Source organism: Nothoprocta perdicaria, unplaced genomic scaffold (assembly GCF_003342845.1).
Source record: "Nothoprocta perdicaria isolate Ctin4 unplaced genomic scaffold, notPer1 scaffold_79, whole genome shotgun sequence".
NCBI lineage: Eukaryota > Metazoa > Chordata > Aves > Tinamiformes > Tinamidae > Nothoprocta > Nothoprocta perdicaria.
In genome coordinates this window covers 2224847-2243208 of record NW_020456076.1, presented here as the reverse complement: position 1 = coordinate 2243208, position 18362 = coordinate 2224847, and the positions used below count along the sequence as shown (strand labels likewise).

Sequence of the window (18362 nt, the reverse complement as noted above, 5' to 3'; positions counted from 1 at the left end):
TTGTTCACTATCTTTTTCGTATTTTCCTTCACATGCCATGCCAAGATTTATCCCCTGAAAACTGTAACTAAGTGAAAGATTGTTTAAAATATGATTTGCTTTGTTTTTCATATAGGAGCAGTGGCTAGAACATTCATGAAATTGCATCCCAGCTAATCATGTCCATAAAATAAGTCCAGTGCACAGTGCAATTTACGGATTGGCTCACACCACTAAAATATTTAAACTAATATTGATAATATTTTCTCTCTCCCATATGTTGGCTCAGTTTTATTTTACATTCATGAAAGGTTGTTTATTTTTAAGGAGTGATGTAAAGCCTGACCTAAAACGCATCATGTGAAAGGATTTCTGTTGTTTAAATGTGCAAAGACATATTTTTGATAAGCCAAGAAAGTTTATATTTTGTAAATATTTAAATTATGTGGGTTATGTAAAAGGTTCCCAGAACTAATGTGATAAGATTACAGCCTTTGACATTTACTGGTTAGAGCTTTGTTAGTATTGTAACATTTACATTGATTTTTATTGCATGTGTGGGGGGGAAATTATTCAGACAATTTACATATTTTTTTCTTACCAAGAGGTGGTTATAACTATTGTAACTCATACATTTACTATGATACAGTGATGAGAAACACTTACATTGATTTTCTGAATGATCAGTTAATTAATAGTTTGCATTTTTTTGTCTATTTTTCTAAATCTGTTTTACACACGGTGAAGCTCTGGCTCCAGCAGTCCACACAGAATTCCCATTGACGCCAAGGGGATTAGGGCTGTATCAATAAACACACTCCACACTGGCAATCAGTTTTTAGTAATGAAGCTGCCTAGACAATTTGGCTAATGTTCTCGAAGTTACTTTGAGGAATTAATTTCATAGTTTTCATTAATTTCCCTATTAGAGATAGTAAGCCTGTGTCAATCTTTATTGCATGTTTAGATCGGGACAAAAACTTCTGGGTTTTGTATCGTTTTTTGGACCATTCCTCCACATTTGGCCAATCTTTGACTAACACTATGAATATTGTCAGGTCACAGCAAGCGCCATCCTTGAGAAGGGTGCTTGGCATCCAGGAGGAGGAATCCATACCCTCCCTCTGAAACTCTGAGTAGTGGTTCATCAGTTGTGAGGACTCCTGGACCAGCTCTGCTGTAGACCCCAGTACTGTCTTTAAAGGCCATGCGAAGACTAAAATAATCACTTGGCTAAAATTGCATTTCCTATATATGGACTCCTGTGGTTTGTATTTCTCGAAGTCAAAGAGAGTTTTCTTTCCCCCTTCTCACCTCTCCTCCCCCCCACACACACAAATGACAAATTCATCCTGAAAGTAATGGTGTTTGTTAATTTGAAGTGAAATAAATGCTATAGATAAGTTATGCTAAAATATATATAACTGCCCGCAGTCTGCTGGTACACTGACTTGACAACTGCATGGTTCCTTCCACTGATAGTTCTGTTAAACAATGGTTTGTTCAGTTAAGAATAAAGTGAGACTCAACCCTCTAAAGGACCTGGACATACTGGACAACTGGGTGGTGAGAATCTCATGAAGTTCAACAAGGGCAAGTGCAAGGTCCTCCACCTGGGCAGGAATAACCCCATGCATCAATTGGAGAGCAGCTCTATAGAGAGGGACCTAGGCCTCATGCCCAACAAGCTGACCATGGGGTAGCAGTGTCCCCTCGTGGCCAAGAAGGCCAATGGGATCCTGGGGTGCAGTAAGAAGAGCGTCTCCAGCAGGTCAAGGGAGGTGATCATCCTCCTGTACTCAGCCCTAGTGAGGCCACACCTGGAGTATTCCAGTTCTGCGCTGCCCAGTGCAAGAGGGATGTGGAGCTGCTGGAGAGAGTCCAGCGCAGGGCTACGAGAATGATCAGGAGCTTGGAATATCTGCCCTTTGAGGAAAGGCTGAGAGAGCTGGGCCTGTTCAGCCTGGAGAAGGCTGAGGGGATGTCTGATCAGTGTGTCTAAATACCTCAAGTGAGGGAGTGAGGGGTGAGGCCGGCCTCTTTTCAGTGGTGGTCGCTGACAGGACTAGAGGAAACGGCCACAAGCTGAAGCACCAGAAGTTCCACGGGAACTTAAGGAAAAAATTGATAGTGAGCGTGACAGAGCACTGGAACAGACTGCCAAGAGAGGTTGTTTGGAGATCTTCAAAACTTGCCTGGATGTGATCCTGTGTAATGTGCTCTAGGTGACCCTCATGTGCAGGGAATTTGGACAAGATCATCTCTAAAGGTCCCTTCCAACCTTAAGGATCCTATGACTCTCAGATTCTCTGGCTGCTCTGCCAGCTCTGCATGGTTCAAAGTGCAATGAGAGGTAGGAACATGGCACTGAAATAAATTTCATAGGTGCCATGTAGCACTGACTGGAGACCACTTGTGGCCAAGACTGGATCCTAGATGTCAGGAGTGATTGCACTTGCTTTAGATGGAGGGTGGCTGCCACTTTACTCAGCAAAGAGGGGCAATCAAAGAAGCCTTTAGAAGAGTTAAGACAAATGGGCACACACAAATATAATTACACTAATTGAACTGGAGAGAGAACCAGGGATTTATTACAAGGTAGTTCCACACAGTTTTCAAAACCGTCTATTGATTTCAAGCTGCAAGTCGGCAAGCACAAATACGACTTCATCATAGACCAGTTGGTCAGGATCTCTATTCAGAGATTAGTCATTTCATTTTCACTTCAGCTTTGCTATGCTTTTGACTACACAGTCTAACTTTAAAACAGCTGCACAATTTCCCTATCAAATTATCATCATATTGTCCATTTTTGATTTTATTTAAATAACGAGTTATGTATCAAAGTATGTTATTAAAAAGCTGAAACTTCTGACTGGACAAGACCTCTATAATCGTTTTCCCCACAGCTCTGAAAATTTGGGTTTTGGGGAAAATGAAACACATTTCATGAGTATTTCTCTTTTCTCTAGAAAAGCCTGACATTGTCCTGAGTTAAAAAAAGAATGCTGCATTTTCTACAACAGGATAATCATTGTGCTTCCTGTCAGTTGCACGAAAATGGTTGACAACTGAATTTTCCATTCTTTTGCACAATCTAATCTGCCCTGTAATCTGAGAATATAATCTGATACCCTATTGCATCTGAGTAGATTCTAAATAATATTTTGGTGTTAAACATAATGATATATGTTTTACTCTAAAAGCTCTATAACAGAATTTACACCTAGAGGGACACAAGATCTTATTAAGGATGAGTTCACTCAACACTAAGATCTTTAAAAGTAAATCTTGATAGTAATGGTGGATTGTGCCAGTGGGAGCAAATACAGAAGTTATGTGAAAGTTAAAGACCTGAATCATTACATTCTGTAGTTTTGAAGCTGTAGGTTGTAGTTTCATGGTAGGTGGGATTTGCCTGTCATTTGGGTTGCAAGGACTGTCACCATCTCTATCTCCTGTCCCAACCTCAGCCTGTGGACAGTTTAGTGATATGGTTCACTGTAACACAATAACAAAACCACTCAATTTGGCCCAGTTTGCAGAAGCAAATTAAGAGTAAGGACACAGCATTACGAATGCAGCAGCTTGACCAGGAATACTAACTCCTCACACTGGCAGAGTTGACAAAATCAGAACATTGCCACAGTTTCTGTTGTTGTTGTTTTTCGTTTTGTAATGATTTTGCCCAGCTGAAATATCTCAAAGTGTTAGTGGGGTTAACTGTTTCTTTTCCAGTTCCCATTTGTCCCATAATTGCAATACTAAGAAACCATTTCAAACCTTTTGCACTATATTGCAAGGTTCACAAGAGAAATAGAATTTTAATAGAATTAAAAATTTTAATAGAATTAAAACAGTTGCTTCAGGATAGGGCCAGGGATCCGAAATTTATTGTAGAGGATGATTTCTCTGCAGTTTATATTGAACACAGCATGGCTTTTGGAATACTACAGTGTTCTACACTTATCCCTTCCCCTACATACATATCGATTAGTAGGTAGACTATTTATTTCATTTGCTAACACAGTACAGGACCTACATTATAGTTTTCTACATTGTGCCATGTGTGTGTTAAGTGCTTTTAGAGGTATTTATGAAGGGTTAGATATAAAAGCCATAAATCAAGGGACTATTCACTAAGTTTTCCAGTTTGGAGCAATGATTCAGCTGCCTAGCCTTGGGATCATAACACTGTACTGATAAAGACAGTGCCGAAACATCCAAGGTTGAGGAAGATAATTAGCCAGAGGGAACTGCTACAGCACTATCATAGGAAAAAGCATCTGCATGCTGCATTCCAAGGAAGACAGCACTCCCTTCCATCGCCATCCATCAAATTCAAAGACATGATCCCTTCTCAGCTAGGAACGCCTTTTCTTGTATCAGTGAGACTACAGCTGTATCCTGCTCTGCCAACACCCTAAGGAGGGAACAGGCATCTTTGAAGGGGTGTAGATGATTGCAAAAATAAGACATATAAAAAGGATAAAAGCAAGGTTAAAGGGCTACATGTTCTAGAATGGAAAAGATAGAGCTAGGGCGAGGAAAGTGATCGTTATTAATGTGAAACGAAGACAGAAGTAATACTCCATTTTCAGCACAGAAAAACTGGATGTTATATTGTAAAGTCTATGAAGAAGAATGGTTGGGAACAGGAATAGACATCCAGGGAATCTGTTCATAGAACTTAAAAACAGGTTGGAAAAATTATACATCTTTATACATACAAAATACACATTTTTTTTTAAACTGCTTCAACAAAGGATGTATTAGATCATGTTTGTAAGGGTGAAAAGAACAGAAGCAGAGAGCAAGAAATAAAAACTACTTAAACCTAGTCTGGTTCTGAGAGCAGTGATAAGAAAATCAGAATTGCACAGAACCCCCTCACTTGGAGCACCTTTTCTGCTGCTTGTCTGCATTTTTTTGCCAAGGGGGCTAAATTCCCTCCTTGGAGACCTAGGAGCAGAGCCCTCAGCACTAAAAGCTACTGTCACCTTGCGGTATCACATAACAGTCCAAGAGTTGTTCTTACACCTTCCTGGTCTAGCCTCAAAGTTCCCACTTGGTCTTCCAGGTTTCCTTTTCAACATTTCTAGCCAGGTCCCTTGGGCCTAGTTTGGCCTCAGCTTGGCTTTACAGCAGTAGAGGCTTTACAGAAGATGGAGACTTCTTTAATAACAGGGTATTGCTAGGTATTTACAGCAATCAGTTTCCCTCTGTACTGACTGCAGCTCAAAACAAGCATGATGCAAATCCAGCATTTCTTAACCTCAGTCTAAGTCAAGGGCTAGTATTAGCCATCTATTTTATTGAGACTGACATTTTAAGCATCTGTAATCAAAAAACTTTCCACTAGGACATGCCCTGTAGGTCTGGGATTTAACATTCCACTTTGTCAGGATACTTGGGTAGCTGGGAACGTTTCCCAGCTGTTTCCAGGCTGTGCTCACCCTGGTCACAGGCACCTTAGGGAGGGACTTCTCTCCTTCCCATTTGTATACAGGAAAGGGAATGAGCATGTGTATTGGGAGCACTACTATGTTATTTCCCATTCTGCATTTCCCCATCTGGTCCTGGCCTTTCGTTTTATTCAATATACTCGTTCTTGCAACCTCAGTGCTGCAGGCAGTCCCAATGGTTTAGGAGACATTACATACACATTGAGTACTCACTAGTCATAGCGCTGCTTGAGGAAACCAAGTGTTACAACACGGAAAGGGGGCTTTTTCCCCCTCTAAACTAGCACTTAGGAAACTAAGAGTGTCAAAGCCTCCCGTTTTTGAAGAAACAAGTTAATCAGGAGATGCTAGGAAAGATGCAGAAACCCCTCAATCTTATTCTTAGGAATCCTCTCTCCCTAAAACAACCCTAGCAAACACCTGAATATGCTATATATGCTTTACAATGAAAATTTATTCAGATGGATCAAGTTGCATACCTTGCATCCACTCTCCCTCTTCTTGCAGTTATGCTTTTTAAGCTGGACAATATCCACCTTTTTTCTTCCTCGACTTCCCTATCCTCAGCACCTCCAAGATTTACTAGCAACATGCAGCAAGTGTTCCCATTACTTTGGGGAGAAGAATATACAATCTGGGTCTTTATCATACATAGGTATTTTCACATAAAGCTGTGAAAATCATTCTCACTGCCACCACTGATAACTCTGTACCACCAGTGGGAAACACCAGGGAGGGAAAAACAAACCATCTTTGGGTTTTGTAACTTAAATGAAACATGCATAGATAACCAGAACTAAAAAGTCCTGCTTCTTAACAGTATGCATAAGAAAATTTACCTCAACATGGAGATGCTGTAAATAGCATACTTGGTGAAAGAACAGATGAGATGCTGTGACTGGAACTTCTGGCAAGTCAACAGACCAGGATGAAGGACAAGCAAAGAGCAAAAAGTCCCCAGTTGCATGGCCACTTCAGAATGAATTAGTCTTATAAATTTAAACAGTAGAATTAAGCAATGAGATGATGCAACTGCACAGGAGTGAGTCACTGAAGAAGGGAAGAGGTAGAAAACTTTTAAAAAATTACAAGAATCAAGTGATTTAAGAGTAATTACAAAATACAACTATCATTTAATTGCTTTAAAATCAGTTGCAAAAAGGGTTGTGACAAGTGCAATTAAAGAGTTAAAGAGTCAGATGGTATTTATTTTATTCAGATTGTAAAAAAGGGAAAAAATAAAAAAAGGTACAAAAGACATTCATTAGGGCTAAAAGAGGTCTGTGTTTTGTTTTTTCCTTTCCAGTTATTTTGTAGAAGCCAGATGAACTTTGTAATTTTGAATATGAAACGTGTACTTATTATCATTCCAAACCAAAAGAATGAAGATAAGCGTTCAGGGAAACCACTAACTCAGAGAAATGATTCATCTCTTAAGCCTCTGCCAAGTACTATTTTTCTTTTAATACTATTTTGGACAACCAATAGTGGAATATTCTCCAACATAAAAATAAAACTTCCTTAAAATTTCAGAGCTTATACAGTTAATTTTCCAGAATAACTAGTATTATGAAATAAAAGTTATTTTACAGTTAACAAAAAGGCAACTTATTTGATGAAAAATATCTCCCTGGTTTTGACACTTCCTCAACAAAAAAATGGTTTCACTGTATAAGAGGAATTTATTGCTGTTCTATATTAAAGCTGAGAGAAAATTTTCTTATTTAATTAGCTAGTTAATCACAGAGAAAGCAAAATCCAGTCTCACTCTGGTATCACGGGTTATTTATTTGAACTACGTGACAGAATTATTCCAGATATTGCTTGAAATTTTTAGTGTAAACAATTAAATTTGTCTCAGAACACATTGATGATAACAGTATTTGAGTCGCACAGTTTTCGATTCACACCGTGATCGCTGAGAAATCCTTTGCTTCTGCCATTCTCTGCTACTTAGTAAAAGGTTTTAGACATTTTACCAAAACTCACCATATAAAACTCCAGCAAATTACACCCAATTGTGTTAGTGAATACCCGGTGAATACCAGCACTGTCACTTAGAGCCGCTCATTTAGTTTCTGCCAGAACTCAAGCTGGTCCTACTAAAACAAGCAGAACTTTCTGTGGAAAGGATTCTGTTTTCTGATAGCTCTGACAAAAGCTAAAGAATAAGGCCACTTCGATTTGGTCCATTTTTTTTCTATTAAAGAAAATGATGAAGGTTGTATCAGTCAAGTTTAAATTTCACACAGTACATAACCTAGGTTATAATGCTCTCTCCAGCATCTCACTGTAAGTACAAACCACCTCTGTTCACATTAGATGCAACACAAACTGCATAACTGCGTACCCTGAAACAACTCTCACAAGAAGATAACCTGCTTTCCAATATGCCCTTCTCAAGAGGAAATTAATTCCTGCTGTTAGAATTAAAACGGGAAGGCATTCCACTCTGCACGTTTATTAGGAGCAGCCAGTATTGCTGGTCAGCAGTAGGTAGAATTGACGGCTAAGCAGCAGAGCAAAAACCTGTACAAGACAGTCTCTGCTGCTTAACATGCCAGGTCTCTTCTAGAAAGTAAATAGGACTTCCAAGTTAAATACAAATCCTTCCAACTTGCTTTTAAATATCATATACACTATTTATATATTTACTTCCATTCTTCTCTTAAGAAAAATAACTAATATTGTGCTTCTTATCAGTGTTATGTCTGTATTTTTGTAACAGGTAGTCTTCCTTCACTGATTACTAGGTTTTGGTGGGGGACTGCAAAATAAATTTCTGGAGCACCTGGTATTAGAATAACCAAATAGCTTTAATAAAAAGTGATGCTGCCATTTAAAGAGGCAGAGGATAAAAAAAAAAATATTAAAGTTCTTTATTAACTTATCACTAAAATCTACATATTCCACAAAGGTTACATACTCACAGCAACATTACGCTGTTAGAGAACAGTACAACACCTGTCAGGATCTATTTGTTTATCATTGGTATATGGAATTTATTAGCCCATTATCTAAGAGATATTATTTACTTTAGATAAACTAAATGCTGTGCTTTTAGGAAACCTGCTTAGAAATCACGTTTTTTTTTTTCTTTTTGGACATATTTACAAAAAGGATTGCTATGTGTTTTAGCAATAAATAATCCCAATATTCAAAATGTCAGTGCTCATGCACACACCGACAGGATGGTTGCATGCTTTAAAAATATTATTTACAGTACAGTTTCCTTCATAGCCCTCTCCCTATTAATAGCAGAAAGTGCATTTTCTTCCACATTCTTTCCTTTTGTTTTAGTCTTGCTTCTGTGGGATGCAGCCTTCCATCTCAACAACTTCTGGCCAGCCTTCATATTTGTTTGTGTCCTTGTTGTTCTTTATATGCTAAAAATAGAAAATAATTTTAATTAATACAAAGCTATATATCCCATTTCTTAATGCACAAGCTGCTTTAATAGACATTCTGTTAATCAACTGCCTGAAAATAGTAAGTTAAAAGAAGATATCAGTATTAATATCCTGTGCTTTGTAAATATTAAATATAACTCTCCCTTGGTATTCACTCATTGATGCAGCTTGTTCAGACAGGTCTATGTTAAATAAACTGGTAAGCCACAATATGGGGAAAGAAGGGCACTGAAATGAATAGCCAGACTCTAAGAACATCAATTAATATAGAATTTCCAGCCTTTTTGAAAATAAGGGAATTACTGTGTTTAACATCTGAGCTTCAGGCAGACATTTTACAATTCTTAGTTAATCTGAATTTATTTAAAAGATAAATAATTTATCATATGGAGTGAATGAATGAGTGCAATTACTGAAAGAGATACTGGTTTTGAACAAATCCATGGTATTTAAAAAATAGGCTATAATTTTAATAGAATGTAAGCTATGGAAATCCAATAAACTATAGCATCACAGACCTGTTCAAATGGACTTTTAGTCTTAATTCCTTTTCCACCACAGAAGACCCAATTGTCTCTAAAGCCAAGGTTAGTAATGGATGTGCTTCCTAATTCAGCAATCAGCTTCCGTGCTTCCTCATTAAGCCTTGAACAAAACACAGTTAAATACATGAATAAAACAAACATCCTTGGAGCTCTTGCAGTGCACCAGTCAGCTTTGACCTGATTAAATACAGTGCAAGCCAGTCAGCACTGGAAAGAGCAATCTTTCAGAATCAGGTAAGCCTAGTTTTGAAACCACTTGATCTAAATGACCTCTGCCCTTTGAACATTATAATCTCAATCAATCTGCACAAAAACCTATCATCACAGCAACAAAAGGCACAAAACATATCAGGTAAGAATTTCTTGAATCATTTTGCAATCCTCCGGACAACATTAGAAAATACATAAATATAAAATCAACCTTTAAAGTAAGCATTGTTTGCAGACATAAAATGAAGTCTAGAAAAAACAAAGGCTCTTTCAGGTTAAATGAACAAACAAAATACTCTAAAAGCTTTAGTTTGTTCAGGTCAATTAAATTAAAAGTCGGAACTGCTGTGCCAGAGCAGTTTGGTCCAAGTCCAAATAAGATAATTTTAGTACCTAATAGGAAGTTATTCTGTAGAATGATGTTTCAGGTCAAAACATCCACACATTTGCTCTTTATTTCTATCTGCCAGCTACTATTCTCACTCAATTACTAAAAAATATACACAACTTCTGACACTGCTTAATGAGATACAGCTGTACAAGTCACTCTAGCCAAGACAGTAAAAGTGATCATGTTAGTTTAGTCCTTTGGAGCTTATCTGCACCCTCCACCTCCACAAATTTCTACAGACTTACTGATTATGTATGTAGAATAGCTCATATCCTTAAAAAAAGTTGCAATAAATTTATTGAGATCTATTTGGTCATCTACTAAGGATGACCAAAAGACCGGCTGAAAGATACTACTTTGAGAGCTAGAGACTCTTAGGCTTGCATCTACATCAGCAAATTAAAGAGCTTCAGTTTGGAACAGTTCTGCAGACCATGCTAATAAACTCAGGTTTCAGAACAGGAAGGCTACAGGCAAGGTCTAATGGGAACAGAACTACCAAACTCTTCTCTGGAGCTTTGTAAGGAAGATCCTACATAGAAAAGACCAAATTCACATCAGGACACATTCCAACATGTGTCTATGTCTGGACACATTTGAATACACCAGCATAGATAGAATGAATTACCAGAAATAGTAAAAATATATCCTTGACAGTATGTTTGTATGTATGTATATATGTGTGTGTGTATATATATATATATATATATAAAGGCAGGGGCAAATTTTAATAGAGTGGCTATAAATCTACAGGGTCTTCAAGGATAGATAGAATAGGGCATTGAGGCACAAAAATATCCACATAACATAAGCAGAGTTTCAGATTCATCTTACTGGAAACACAGAGCTTTATCAAAAGTGATTGTTAAAGAGCCCTGTTTTTCAGGATATAAAACCGCATTTAAAAGTTTAAACCATATTTACTATATACATTGGTTACATACTTGGTTGCACCATCATCATATGTTCCCATTAACACTATGGTTCCATCCTGGATGGACTTCAGGAATTCAATAAATGGTGCCACATCTGAAAAGAGGTAACAAAGAATTGCTTAATAATGAGCAACCATGGCATATTCAGACAGCCACAGTGTACACTTAATTAAGAGACATGTTTAATTGCAATTACAGTTATAAAATTATAAAAAGTTCATAAGTGAGAAAAAGGCAACATGCTCCAGAGAAATAACACTTCTATCTTGTAGAATTTCATGTATATTGTCTAAGGACATGATCACTTATTTCTGTTTTGAATTAAAAGGATGGTTAAAAATTTGAAGCTACTGGTACTTGGAATGGAAAAATACTCCCATTACCAAATTAGTGTAGTAGAAGAAAAGTTACCAAAATAAAATAATGTAGTAACGTGCTCATCTACAAAATTGATTTATGAACACCAAAATCCTCCCTTATTATTACAGTTTCGGTGTTGCTTTGGCACAGACAGATACAAGGGGGATAACTACCCAGGAGAACAAGTGTATTTGTGCTCTTGCACAGAAATCAGTCCCCTCTCCCCCTAAACTTGCTTTTTAGTCGAACCCTCCTCATAATCCAAAGCAGAGGTTCAGCCCTCCCATAACTAAAAGCCTCAGCCACCACAAAACAAACAAACAAAAAGAACATATTTTAGTTGTTCTCTCCAACAGGCAAGTGAACCACACCTACCTCCACCCCACATGTCAAAGAATTTGGTGTCTATTGTCTCTCCTGTTTTACCTGAGGAAAAATAAACATTTTGTGTCAAAGAGTACCCATTTTAAAAATTATTATTTATATATTTTTACAGAGAACATGGATAATCCCCTTTAATGACACTCTTGGAAACTTTCAGAGATACAAATAATCAATTACTACATCAACTTTTATGAGGATTGCTCCTTTCACAAACCACTAAGGTCTGCATGAAAAGGAAATGGAGAAAAGGGAAGACAAAAGCTTCTCATTTGCTTCAAAGAGAAAATTTTAAAAAAGCCAAAACAAAGCCCAAAAAAGGCAAATACAGATAACCCACAAATCTATTCACATTTTTCCCCCCTCAAAAAAGGCAAAATAAGCAAGAGTAGAGAGAGTACAGTTTTGTTTAGCTTCAGTACCACATAGAAAGGAAAGATCAAAACTACATGACATGTTTTGCTGCTGACCGAAAATGCTTCTCCACTAAAAACAAATGAAAAAGAAAATGGTGGAGAAGAAAATGGATAATACAACATGCCATTAGTATTCTATGGTTCCCATACTGTCTATATAAACTATATAAAAGGCTACTTTTTGATTAAATTCACGGTTCTGTTTTTAATACATGCATTCAGTTGGAAGAAGAAAAGGAAGACTGGCAGCTATTTAATATGAAGGTAGAAAAAAATGGGTTTGAACAGACTGAGGCAATTTAGGATTAGGTAAGTATTGCTCAAGTCATGTTTTACATGCTGTAAAACTGAGTACAATCAAACAACAACACAAATTTACATTCCAGTGAAGTGACAATCTCCAGGCTACAGAGCAATTACTTCCTACACCCTAAGGACAAAGTTGCCATTGCAGGCAGTACAGTTCCACTCTCAAGCTGACATACCAGGAAATTTGTTTGTTTTTAAATGAAAGTTCAGAATTGTGAACACAATGACATATCGGGAGACTTTAGGGTCTGGAACTGTAGATATGAACTAACAGAATAAAATAATCTCCAGCTGGGGAATAACAAACTAGACTTTCTATGTAATAACAGATAACGTTTTTAATTACGTTTCACTGGAAACAGGGTTGGAGACGAAATTAATTTACACCTCTTTTTAAGTGGTGGCAAGTACAAGGTGAAAAGCAGCCGCATGCATCTTTGGTTATTCTGCGGTTATTTAAAAAATATTTGCTCTATCAGTGAACAAGCCAATTTAGCTCTCCACATTACCATTTTTTTTTTTTTAGCACACATTTTCAGGAAAAGAAGGAAAAAAACACCAAGTTTTTCCACCTTCCTACTCTATGCTAAAAAATGTTCTAGGCCCTCAGATCTGTTACTAGTCCCAGTGCAGGTGTGCCAAGTATCTCCTTTTTGCTTATCTATCATGATACCTTACATGGCTTAAAAAGAGTATCAGAAATTATTCGAAAATGAAGACTCACTGCTCATTTAAAATATCACCTACCATTGACCAAAGCCACATTTATTCCTCTGCCAACATTGTTTTTAACTCCGCTCATTAAACTGTAACAAAATAAACACATAACGTTTAAAAGGACAATCTTCTGATATGAAACATTTCATTTAATATTTTGATTTTGAAATAGGAACAATCAAACTGTAAGACATGGATATCTGAAAGAGCATATGAACACAATTACTTAAATAAAAGTTCCTAGAGCAAAGCTAGGTGCCCTCATGGGACCACTAAATCGAGAACAGTAGATCAAGTATCGCCAGGTGTATCCATTTTATTTGATCATTTAATCACCTTTTTCATAATACTGCCTTAAGTAGACTCTCATTTTTTTATACAGTTTAAATGTTCATCATTTTATGTTTTCACAAGATATTAAGTTTTTTGTTATAAACAGAAATCAGGTAGAAGAAATTTTAATATTTTCAACCAACATTTCAGCTCCATAAAACTTTTACAACTTTCTATTAACATGCTTTACTTCAAAGTACGTATATACAAAAAAAGCCAGTAAAAATAAAATGTTATTAATGTATTTATGAAAATTCTTCTCAGTTAAGGAGCCTGAGGCACACATAATATTTTTGATGGGGCCGATTCCATCATATAGCTAAGACTTGATCTTTTTCCATAAGCACATGAAGAACTAAAATGTGTTAGTGACTTCACAAGGTAACCTAAACAACGTATTTAAAGCGAATACTGCAACACTGTGCTAATACAGAAGTCGAAGCAGGCTACTTTCACCAATCACAGGCAATCTAAATTCAAGGGACATAGTTAATACAATGGTGGGATCTAAATTGAAGGTGAGCGTAATCCTGCAGTACAGTTATAAATCCCAACAAATTTGCTGCAATCTAGAACAGCAATCACTTGACCAAACAGAGTGGGAAATGGGAAGGGCAGGTTTGCTAGCTGGGGTGCAGGGCTCCCTGGCCTGGCTGCATCACTCTGCTGAGAAGCAGCTTGAAAATCCCCAAATTCCTTTATTTGGCACTGTAGGAGCACTGCACTACATGAAAGAAATCTCTGTTCTGCCTCCCTGACACTGGCCTGAAATATCCCTGCCATTAATGCTTTGAAGTTAGGAATTTAAGGGTTGACATAAGCAAGGAGTAATAGGGGTAGGGCTCGTAACTATTATGATAGCTGAGAAATGCAGCTTAGATTGAAGAAAGCAGCTCAGCTTGGAGATGCGAGTGGCATCAACTGCGAAACAGCCTGCAGCAAGCGCCCGAACCAGCACCTAATTCCCCCCAGTTCCCCAGCTCCCACACCAGGGAGAGGCTGCACATGGGCACACCGGGCATTTAAGGTCTGATACAGACCATTCGTGCAGGGACCACCTGATTTTCAGATCTATCTGGATCCTTCTTTCTTTAGGAGCTTGGTTTTTCAAGGTCTGCGGCACCAGCTTTCTAGTGCTAACCCAGCAGTGAGGGGCTAGAAATGAGCAGCAGTTTAACATGGAAGTGAGACCAAATCTTCTCTCTGACACTATCTTTCACACCTAGGATGAGGATAGAACCCAAAATTCACATGAATTGGAACAACAGACACTTTTTCAGGGGATGAATCATTACTAGTTTGTCCTAGAGAGAGCATGACAGACTACCAGTTGAGGGCATTTTCAGTGCAGTAACTTGGGTTTTAAATAAATAGCAGAGATGAAAGATCCCATATTCTTCTGTTAACTTTTGAGTCATACCTACACCAGAAATTCTTAGAACAAATAAAACTCTAACTCACTAATTCTTGGAACAGAACACCAGCAATTTGCTGCTAACCGACAAAATTCAGTTCTGGTTAACAGGGGATTCCAGAAGTATTTTAGCCATTGAAGAGCTCCATATTTTTCCACTAATGCAACAGAAACACATGGCAAATAAAGACTGAACACACAAATGAAAAAATAGCTGTGAAGTTCTTAATGCGTTCCTTAACTATCATTCAGTGGACATATAACAAAAAGAATAAGAACTTCCATTTTTTTTTAAACTATGAATTTCTCTGTGAAAAAATGCAAGTCAAAACAGAATGCAGTCCTGCAAATGCACACAGATACACATAGCTAGAATTCTATACTGGAGGTATGTCAGTTTTCTTCATTAAGATCAAATTCTAATCTTTTCTATACTAAAAACATTTAATGCTTCATTCATTATTGCCAGAAGTATTTACACAAGCCAGAGTAAAACTACGCATTTTACTTCTAAGTAATAAACTCTGCTTCCCTTTACTAGAAACTTTAGTGTTTGGTTAAAAAAAACCATTTCAGATAGTAAAAAGTGTAATATCTATACAAAAAAAAAAAAGCATTAGTTATTAAGGAAAGTGATGAAAGATTTTGCCATAAGGTTACTGCAACGTAAATCTTGCAATGGCCAAGAAAACAAGAACTGAAAAACAAGAACAAGAAAAATTACTTGCAAAGAAGTATGAAAATACCGCCCCTTCTTCCAAATCCATCAAGTAGTGCCAGTAATTTTTAATATTTTGAGGATGATCACTTTTTTTTTTTTTTATTATGCCCTTTCAAGTCAGAAAAACAAAGTTTTAATTAAACCATTTTACAGTGAGATTCTCATTTCACTTCAAAACACCTAAAAACATTAGTAAAAAACAGAAGATATCTAATTTCTTGATTCTACTTCTTGATTTGAAGCTACCAAAGAACAGGCTAGAAAAGTACAAATGGGCAGTTTTAAAGAGAAAAATATCAATATGGAGAGATATTGTTAATGGAGCTTTTCAATAATCAGGTTGTGGATATTTTATATCATCATTCATTAGGGATCCGAATAGCAGTGCTGTGTGTTGGTTAAGCTATATAAAAGAGAATTATTGTGCAGAGGAAGGCTAAATTACCATAGAAAATAAACTGGAATTGGCTTCAAGAACAAAAGAAACAGCATGAAATTCTGTCTGTAACACATATGAGAGGAACATGTACTTTTATAAATAAATAAATAAATAAATAAATAAATAAATAAAAGCCTTCACAAACTTGGCGAAAGCTTGGAACTTCACTGATTACAATATCTAAAGAGTACAAAGTCTACTGTAGATGGACACTGCAAAACCAAAGGACTACTATTTTCTAGGTGGACACAAACCACCAGAATGGTCATGAAACAGACAAATGTGACACTATGATGCATCAGATCAATTATTCCCAACACAAATAGCAAGTTCTTTGTGACACTATTACCTGTAACTGGGGTACAAGCACCATGGGCACTATTCTGGCTACAAGAGAAACATTCAAATAAATGAGCTACTGGACGACTAGGGGAATAGAAAGCACTGAGAAGACTTGATAGCCCTACACAGTTGGGTACAGACAGATATGCATTAATTTCTCTTGCAATTTACAGCAGTTATAGCAATTTAATTCTGACAATCAACACACGAGAAGTAAACACGAGGAGGGCTAAGGAACCATTCAGATCTGATGCTGCTAGTGGACAGAGTAACAAAATGCAAGAGGCTCACAAAGAAACCTCAAAATGTGGCGATGCAAGAGCTGCCCGACTCCAAGAGAACCTTCCAGCCATCCATGGTACAAGAGGTCTGGGAAAAACACCTGCTGGCAAGCTGGGATGCTAGAATTCCTTATGCTTCTTGAGGAGCTTTCTGACAGCACTGCCATGAAAAAAGGACTGGTAACAATAACCCCTTGTAGTCCTCAGGTCCTGCTTGTGATAAAGCCTGTGATAAAATGCAGAGTAACAGCTTACAGAAATGACCTTGTAAAAGCTGACACACAGACAGTCTTCAATTTTTCCAACAATGTAGGATTTCAAACTTCAGAGTTTGAACTTCAGAGTGGGAAGGGAAAGTCATTTTAGAGGTAATTGGGTACTTCTAAATATTTTTGGTAATTTGGTTAATGTTTGGTGTTTAAATGGAAAGGAACACAGCCAAGCACACTCCCTTTTATAAACCTGGTCTACTTGTCATTATTTGACCTTCATTGATCAAATATGACATGCAAAAGCTGATAACAGTATCTTACTTAATCAGTACTTCTACTTCAGGTATTATTCCTGTATGGTTACATACAGGACCATTCCTGTATGGGAATGTGCAGCAGACACCTAGAAAAATCGCTCAGAAATACTCATAACAATACTAGTAAAATAAGAAACTTTTCATTTCCAACCCTTCCTGGAATATGGGAGAGATCTTTTTACTCTTTCTGGAATAATAGGCCCAGAAATTAATGATTTCTTCTATTTGGAACAAGCTCTACTGAGGGCTCCGGCTTCAAGCTGGGTGAGGTAACCACCAGGAGCATCGGGCCAAGGCCCAGGCCACTCCTGGTTCTGGCAGCACCACCAGCTCACAGGCCTGTGGGCACAGTGGAAAATACAAGATACTGCAACCTACCTCTTCACAGGAATCTGAGCAATCTTAAAAAGATTGATTACTCTTAAAAAGATAGATATTTTTCCTACCTATATTTGAGACCATTTATGTAGCACCCCACTAAACCAACTGTTGCACCCCGCTAAAGCAAACGTCAGTCAATACTTTTAATGCAGACACTCACTTTAACCTCAGTCCCACAAAACCTTCACATAATTTTAAATTTTAGATGTCCACTTACAACATTACAGCTGCTTTTCTTAACTGCAAGCCATTTTATAAGGTGTGCATGCACACACACAAAAGACATATATATATAGATATATATAATTATATAATATATATAGATATATAGATACATATATTTTCTGCCGCCCAGGAAATACAGTATTTTGGAGTTAGGAGGTGTTACTTCACCCACTCCAGAGCCCCTGTGCTCCACTCCGGGCTGTGATACTGCAGGTTGCTCACAGGGGGGCAGCACTTCCCCAGTTTTAAAATTCTTCCAAAAATTGAAAGCCGACAATTGACGTGAACCTCTAAAATGCCAGTCAAAGGCATTACGAACAAGGCAGGAGATTTTATGGCACACATTTAAACAACCATTTATGACTCCTCCTCAGAGGGCATTAGCAGAGATTTTTACGTAAGGAAACTGTGATCTTATGATTCCATTATCTGTACACTAGTATTAGAAGACAATCTCTTTTCAGCAACCAATTTCTTTTCATCCCTTTCTTCAGAAAAACAGTAGAGAAGTTTGTTGTTGCTGTTGTTTTTTGATAACAACTATTTCTTCATCATTAATGCCCTATAAATGGCATCAAT

General features: G+C 37.3%; 1 protein-coding gene across 1 annotated transcript in view; it reads right to left on the bottom strand.

Annotated features, from left to right (window-relative positions):
• Nucleotides 1-7212: 7212 nt before the first annotated feature.
• The window catches only part of FAM3C (family with sequence similarity 3 member C), a 28794-nt gene continuing 17644 nt past the window's right edge, over nucleotides 7213-18362 (bottom strand). Inside the window, exons 6-10 of the mRNA XM_026051657.1 lie at nucleotides 13149-13207; nucleotides 11671-11721; nucleotides 10945-11029; nucleotides 9373-9499; nucleotides 7213-8830 (exon numbers count right to left, since the gene is read on the bottom strand). Coding sequence (XP_025907442.1) covers nucleotides 8741-8830; nucleotides 9373-9499; nucleotides 10945-11029; nucleotides 11671-11721; nucleotides 13149-13207 — 412 coding nt within the window. The 3' untranslated portion in view covers nucleotides 7213-8740. The remainder of the gene's footprint in view (nucleotides 8831-9372; nucleotides 9500-10944; nucleotides 11030-11670; nucleotides 11722-13148; nucleotides 13208-18362) is intronic.